The sequence below is a fragment of the Gavialis gangeticus genome, unplaced genomic scaffold, assembly GCF_001723915.1.
Source record: "Gavialis gangeticus isolate Ggan-Ray unplaced genomic scaffold, GavGan_comp1, whole genome shotgun sequence".
Lineage (NCBI taxonomy): Eukaryota > Metazoa > Chordata > Crocodylia > Gavialidae > Gavialis > Gavialis gangeticus.
In genome coordinates, this window is record NW_017729024.1 from 62,508,738 (window position 1) to 62,516,351 (window position 7,614).

A 7,614-nucleotide genomic window follows, 5' to 3' on the forward strand; every position below is an offset into this window, starting at 1 on the left:
ATCTGTAAAATTTAAGCTAGATTTTGTTTTGGTAGATGTTAAACAAGAATATATGATACTGCCTCCATTAAAAAAATGTAATACAAAGTGTAAACTTGTACAACTTCAGCAGCATTTTCCAGTCCTTCATAGCGAAACAGCAATGTTGTTAAAGCAGTTTTTCAATCAACCTAATTTAAAGGATGGAGGGGTGGGGTCAGGGGAGAATATGGGTACTAACTGCTGATTCACCACAGCTGGCGATCAGTAAAATTTGCATACAACTATTAACAAGGGAAGCACTGCAGCAAATATATAATATCCAACATTTTCTGGCAATGTAAATATTCACAACTCATATTTACAGATCTTAAATTTATAAAAATAATGTAGAGCTAGAAAGTTGTATAAAGTCAAGTTTGGATTTTTAAAAAATCTATTTTTTCCCCAGCCATTTTGGGAAAAAAGCTCTGTATATTCAAATGAGGCTATCTTGTTCATTTTGATCAGAGTACAGGTCCTATAGATCCAATGTTCCTGGTAAATCTTCTCATACGAAATCATTTGATATGCCTCTGCAACACTAACTTTTTGGTGAGCCAATGTCCACTAATATTTTTGTGTATAAAGGGTACTTGTCAGTTCTTATAACCTTATAGGATAGACTGTTTATACCATCAGAATTCATTGTCTCTCTTGTGTGAGCAATTCGATCAAATCTGTGAAAATAAAAACATAAAATTAACATCTTAATGCTTTCCAGTTCCAAGTTACATATCAAATCCTCATGCATTACAGCTTCAGAGTTGAGTGACCACAAGAATCAGTTCAAAGGATTTCATAGATTTCATGGACATTAGGGCTGGAAGGGACCCCAGAGGATCATCAAGTCCAGCACCCTGCCCCAGGGGCAGGAAGTCAGATTAAACACTCCATGTTAATCCCCAAGCAAAAACTCAGGCACAAGAGTAAAGTATGTTGTGTGCAAGCACCTGTGTGATGAGGCCTTGAACACTGAACAGGAAAAAGTACAATGGTTAGGGTTCTCAGCCTTTTCTATTTGCTAAGAAAGGTTCAGCAAGGGTAGAGAAATACCTCTCTGGGTTGGGCTCATTTTTATGGTCTCTTGAATGGCGAATCATTCGGCATTTCCCAATTACAGCATCTGGGCGAGATATCCCCATACCTTTAAAAATGAGCCTGCAAAAGTAAACATATGAAATGTTTATTAATATTTCTGAAGAGCGAGTGAGTGAGTGTACAGGTAAGATTGCTTCTACTACAAACCTGGGCACTGGTTACAAAAACAGACTGGAAAAAGCCATCTCATTCAACAATAAAGCCCCTTAGCATAAAGCCATGCCTAAGGTCATGTCCAGACAGATACTCCTTTACAGCCACCCAGAAGACAGTTTTATGAGCAGGGATCTGGGTTTTTCACTTCTCACAGAAAAACGGGAAAAACCAGATTTTACACTTTATCGGAGGAAATCACGGATTTTTCATTTTACCAGAGAAACCCATGGATTTGTAAGGGGCTGGGTGGGAGGGAGTGGGGGGACACCAGTCAGGCAGGGGGTGGTATATGCACATGGCCACCAGGCAGCCTGGAGAGCAGCTCCCGCAGGTAAATTACAGGGGGTGGGATTGAGGCCCCCATAGGGAGCAATGGAGGGAGTTGGGCACAGCTGGGGCTGTTGCCCAGCCAGGTGGTGCATGGGGCCCAGGGTTGCATTATACAGCCTCAGGCCCCTGGCATGGAGTGGGACTGGGCCACATGCAGCTCATCTGGGGGGAGCTCCCCACTGCTGCACACACTCCCAGGGGGGCAGCACCCATGCACCCCATATCTGTGTGCAGGGTGGGGGCAGGCTGCCCGCTGTGGGCTCCCCACCCTGCTGCCTTCTTCCAGAGACTCCAAAGCCCAGCAGGAGTGACCCAGTTCTGCAGGGGTGGTGGCATAAGCTTGTGCCCCTCGCTCCTGAGGATGCCTCACCAGGGCAGTGTGGAGCTTGCAGCAGCAAGGAGTTCCCTGCATGGTCCTGCTCTGCCCTGCAGCACCTGGTTGCACCTGCTGGGCTGCAGAGGCCATGGAGGAGGGTAGCAGGGTGGGAGCACAAGCCCACAGTGGGCAGCCCAGGTCCACACCCACTCTGTGCACGGATCTGTGGGGCAAGAAGCCACTCCCCCGCCGAAGCCTGCAGCAGACAGGCAGCAGTGGAGGAACTGGGCTCTGCTCTGCTGCAGCAGCTGCCACCTCCTGCCGGGGACAGGGGACTGTGGACCTGGGTCCCTGGCCCCATAGCCATGGCAGCTGGAGCCCCCCTCTGGCAGGGCTGTGGGTGGCAGGGGGCTGTGCGTGGGGGGATGAGGGGCACCAGTGGGGCTGGGCGGGGGCTGGGGGAGGAATGAGGGCCTTTAATTTTAATCATGGATTTGGGGGTTTTTAATCATAGAATTTGTGATTTTTTTTTTAACAGGGAAAACCAGGATCTCTGGTTATGAGCAAGTTAACAGACTGAACCAAATTGCAGTCTGGCACATGACAGACCCCTGTAGATATCAATAAGCGGAGGGACTTGCAGAGCAGGGTGGGTGATGCCACTACTACACTGCAAGGAGAAAATGTAATCTCACTTCTGGGCAGGAGGGTTACTTGTAATTTCAGACAAGTCAGTGGCAGCAAAAAGGCCCCAATCCTGTACAGTGCTGAGCACCTTCATATCACCCAAGCTCCAAAGGGAGTTTGGAGGATGGGTCTCCTCTGTCTATCTCACTGGGAAGGCAGTGTGTATGCAAAATGCTACTTGATTTAAGCTGCTGTAAACATGGATCCAGGCCTTAAATTGGGTGTGGGATGAAATCTGGTTCCATTTCTACCCATCTTTAGTGGGGGAGGAAGGGGTTGGGAGAAAAACCCCATGTGGATCACGAATAAGGGGCAGCCCCGTTTTGTTTACAGAAGTAGCCACACCACTTTTAACAATTCAATTATACTACGTTTGGACATCCAGCATTTTCATAAAGTTGACTTGGAGGAGGCACTTCCGAAAAGAGGCTCAAACAGACAGGATTGGGCACCCTAACTCTCTAGACAGACTATGGGAGATGTGGGCACTTCTGCAGGTCAGTGCTAGCCGTCAGGGACACCAAGACACCTGAAACCAGGCGAGAACTTGTCACCGGCCCAAAGGCGCAGAGAACACGGCAATGACAGCAGTCCACATAAAATCAGTCCTGAACAGGTAAAGTTACTTTTAGACCATATGGATGTTTTCATGTTGGCTGGGCCAGACAACCTGCATCTGAGAGTGCTGAAGGAACAGGCCCAGCTCACAGCAGTGCCTCTGCCGAGGCTGTTCAAAGAGTTGTGGAACTCAGTAGTGGTCCCGAATGACTGGAAGAGGGCTAATGTGGGGCCTATCTTTAAGAAAGGAAAGAGGGACGACCCTGCTAACTATAGACTGGTCAGTCTGACATCAGTCCTGGGAAAAAGCTCTGAAAAAATTGTTGAGGAGGGCACCAATCACAAGCTCACAACTTGTGGGATACTGAGAAACAACCAGCATGGCTTTGTCAAGGGGAGGTCATGCCTAACAAACCCGGTGTCCTTTTATAACCAGCTAACTAACCAGCTGGACATGGGACAAGAGGTGGATGTCATCTACCTAGATTTCAGCAAGGCCTTTGATACTGTTTTCCACAATATCTTCTCAATTAAGTTAGAGAGTACAGGCTAGATCAGGCTACAGTGAAGTGAGCTGGCAACTGGCTCAGTGGCCGATCCCAGCGAGTGGTAATTGATGGGGTGGCTTCATCCTGGAGGTTTGTCTCCAGTGGTATCCCCCAGAGATCAGTGCTTGGGCCCATGCTCTTTAACACCTTTATCAATGACCTGGATGCCGGAGTGAAAAGCGCAATGATTAAGTTTGTGGATGACACCAAACTGTGGGGAAAAGTGGGCATGTCTGAGGACAGGACAAAGATGCCGGAGAACAGGACTACCATGAGAGGCTGGTCCTATGGGCTGAACACAATCAGATGAGATTCAACAGGGACAAGTGCCAGGTCCTTCATCTGAGAAGCATGAAACCTCACCATATCTATACGATGGGTGGTGGTCCACTGGCTGGCACTGCATCTGAAAGGGACCCGGGGGTGACAACTGACCAGAGGATGAATATGAGCTGCCAGTGTGATGAAGTCACCAACAGAGCAAATAGAACTCTGGTGTGCATCAGCAGATGTCTTGCCAATAGATCCAGAGAGGCGCTCCTCCCTCTCTATCTGGCATTAGTGAGGCCACAGCTGGAGTACTGTGTCCAGTTCTTCAAGAAGGATGTGGACAGGCTGGAAAGGGTGCAGAGAACGGCCACCCACATGATCAAGGGCCTGGGGGGTAGGCCTTATGAGGAGAGACTTTGGAGACTTTGGTGTTCAGTTTGAGTAAAAGAAGGTTGAGGGGTGACTTGATAGCCACCTACAAATATATCAAGGGAGATATACACCAGGACCTGAGAGATCAACTTTTCAGAAAAGCACCCCCTGGGAGGACAAGGACCAATGGGCATAAGCTAGTTGGAGAAAAGTTTAGGCTAGACATACGGAAAAACTTTTTTTCTGTATGAGTTACCAAAATCTGGAACACACTTTCAGCAGAGGTGGTGCAGTCACCATCTCTGGAGGTGTTCAAGAGGAGGCTGGACAAGCACCTCGTTGAGCTCGTTTGAGCCCATTACCTCCTGCTCATGGCAGGAGACCAGACTTGATGATCTTACAGGTCCCTTCCAGTCCTTCTTTCTATGATTCTAAGATCTAGCCAACAGGAAATGCTGAGTACAGTGGTGCATCATAACACCCACTTGTCTCTGGAGCATTGGCGTCTCCTCTGGAATGTGGTATACTTAGCCCCCACTACTTCTGAAGGCATACACCCAATACACAGTGGTCAGAGACACCTTTGGCATATAGTGTCTGGTGTTTAGAATAGCCAGTTAATGACTGGGGTACTAGTAGCTCCGCAGCCTGAAAGGACTTGAACCTATATCTTCCACTTCCCAGGACAGTGCCTAACCCACCATGGCTCTGAGCAAACCTGGGCGTGGGCACCTTCCATCCTCCTGTTGAAGCTGGCAAATCTTGGGGCCACAGGGAGAGCAAGCAGAAGGGACCCTGATGACAGCCTAGTGGTTAGAGCACTCCGCTGGAATGAAGGAGCTTTGAGTTCTGGCCCTTGCTCACAGAAATTTGACAAAGGGATTTGCCCCAATGCTCACCCCAAACTCTTTATGGTACTGGAGGTAAGGAAAGAGTTTCCTGACAAGAGGGCTGAATTGTGGTTCCTCTCAGCTTGGCCTTCCCAGTTTGCTGTCTCCAGCATTGGGTAAGAGTCTTCTACACAGCAAAGAACAAAGACAGGACACTCACCTTTCTGCAGCTGAACCCCTGACCCTGCTCCACCATTGAGATCAGTACTATGAACATATCCAGTTTGGAGATGGGAAAGGGAGACTGTCCCTCCTGATCACACGCATGCACTTCACTGCTAGAACCTATTTCTCTTCTCCTTGTGGACCCCAAGCTATGCAGGCACCCAGCAGGCTCCCAATATCTGCTCCTGCAATACCAATACTCACTGGCTGCTTGTAAGCTCTGTATTTCATACCACCATTGTCTGCTGCTATGTGGACAACCAAATCTCATGCAGGGGTGGAAATGAACACTTGGGCACATTTCCCACATAAATGGTTCAGTAGAACTCTTTACCTGTTATAAATGTCATCATCTTCACCACCCCAGCCCCAGTAATTGTTCGGAAACCCGTTGATTTTTAAGAATTGTTCCTTGCTTAAAGCGGACACGCCTCCAAAATACTGATTGTAAGGTAACCTGAAGGAAGGGGAAGAAAGAGTTAGTAGTGCACCAAGCCTGGAACTGAGAAGAGCCATCCCCCACCCCCAAGTGACCCCAGGGTACTGTGACCCTCTGCCTTCCAAGAGACTGAGGACAGCAATTTGATCCAAGCCTGTACCAGCAGTAAGTCACTGTCCAACATTCAAACTAAGCACAATGAGGAGTAGGAAGCCAAGACTCCACCCATTTCTCCTACTCTGTGCCTGGAGCAGTGAGCAGCCTGGCACACTTCTGCATGCCCAGGGAGGTGGTGCAGGCACTGGGTTGGAGCCTGTGCAGATTAACCAAAGTAATAGTGAAGGGGTCAAACAGGGCCACAGACACCTTGTCATAAAGTTTAGGGTAAATATTTTAATAAATATATATTTCAAGTGCAGCATTAAAAAAGTGAGGAATCTGGGAAAGTCTGACAAACACTGCAAATGGGTATGCCCCCCATGACCAAACTATTACTCATCATTGGGGATGATGTTTGTATTTCATTTTACAGAGGGCCATTTAAATAATAAAATGACTGTAAGGGAATTTCCCTTGTGGGGATTGAGAGAGGAGTCATTCTCTTGCAGAACTAAGGAAGCACTGATGTAGTCCAAATTTGTATTTATGAGCCTATTTAAATGTGTTCAGAAGTACAGCTCACCATTTACAGTTCACTTCTTTGGTGCTTTGCTATCTGTCTGAATTAGAAGTTGATGGGCTCCAGACTTTCCATACAAAATACATAATGGAACTAAAAAAATCTCTCTGAAAAAGATCATATCCCCTCCCCCAACCCATCTTCCCAAGCCAATATTGAAGCCTTTAAAAAGTTTCCTATCCCCTGCAAGAATCAACTCATCTCATTCTTATTTATTCCCCAGGGAGGTTCAGATGGGAGGTTTTGTTTTTGGGTTTTTTTACTTTAAGTTTTCAACACTGGGCATATAATGGAGAGGCCACCCCTCTGAGAGAGGTATGTAATACTAAGCTACATCTGAGTAACAAAGCAGGCCACACGAAAAAGCTCTCACCGAAATCCAAACTTGTCCATTGATACAGAGAGGTGCCTTGGTTGACTATAACATTTGTAGATGTTCCTGTCATCCATTGGAATTAGGTCCACATCACTAAATACAAAGCAATCATAGTCGTACGTTTTCAAAGCCTCTCTGAAGCCTATGTTCAGCAGTTTAGCACGGTTAAATTCTTCATCTCCATCCTAATTCAAAACAAATAAAAACAGTCAAGCACCTTAGAGAGACAGGTTAGCATTAGCAAGTCCTTACCTGTTACCAAGTGCCCAGTCTACCCCAGCCAATATGCATAGCCCCTAGAGTCACTCCTAGGCCTCATATCTTGGCTGCTGTTATGACCCAGTGAAGAAGCTGGACACCAAGGTACAGAGACTGCTTTGCCAAAATGCTCAGTTCAGTGAAGTACTGCATCAAGAGCAGCTCAGAGAAGTCTAGGGGAAATGCATTGCAAGTAGGACATAACTGTGCTCCCACCAGCGACTGGCATGAGAAATCTCTAGGAGGGGTCATTCCCCTGCTAACTACATGCAACATCACGACACACAGATGAAGCACAGCAAACAGGTGAGGTGATATAGAACAGCTCTCTTTGCACCGTGCAATGCTTTCATGTACGGAAGCTGAACTACATATAGCTCATGGTCAGATTAAGCAAGAAAGCTTCCTTTGTGGAGTCCATGGGCAACTGGTGCTGATTTGGGGGGGGGGG

The 7,614-nt window shown here is 47.3% G+C and overlaps 1 protein-coding gene across 1 annotated transcript in view; it reads right to left on the minus strand.

Annotated features, from left to right (window-relative positions):
* Positions 1 to 6: 6 nt before the first annotated feature.
* Positions 7 to 7,614, minus strand: part of B4GALT1 (beta-1,4-galactosyltransferase 1) — a 78,024-nt gene continuing 70,416 nt past the window's right edge. The window contains exons 4-7 of the mRNA XM_019518212.1: positions 6,903 to 7,090; positions 5,746 to 5,868; positions 1,075 to 1,179; positions 7 to 698 (exon numbers count right to left, since the gene is read on the minus strand). Coding sequence (XP_019373757.1) covers positions 563 to 698; positions 1,075 to 1,179; positions 5,746 to 5,868; positions 6,903 to 7,090 — 552 coding nt within the window. The 3' untranslated portion in view covers positions 7 to 562. The remainder of the gene's footprint in view (positions 699 to 1,074; positions 1,180 to 5,745; positions 5,869 to 6,902; positions 7,091 to 7,614) is intronic.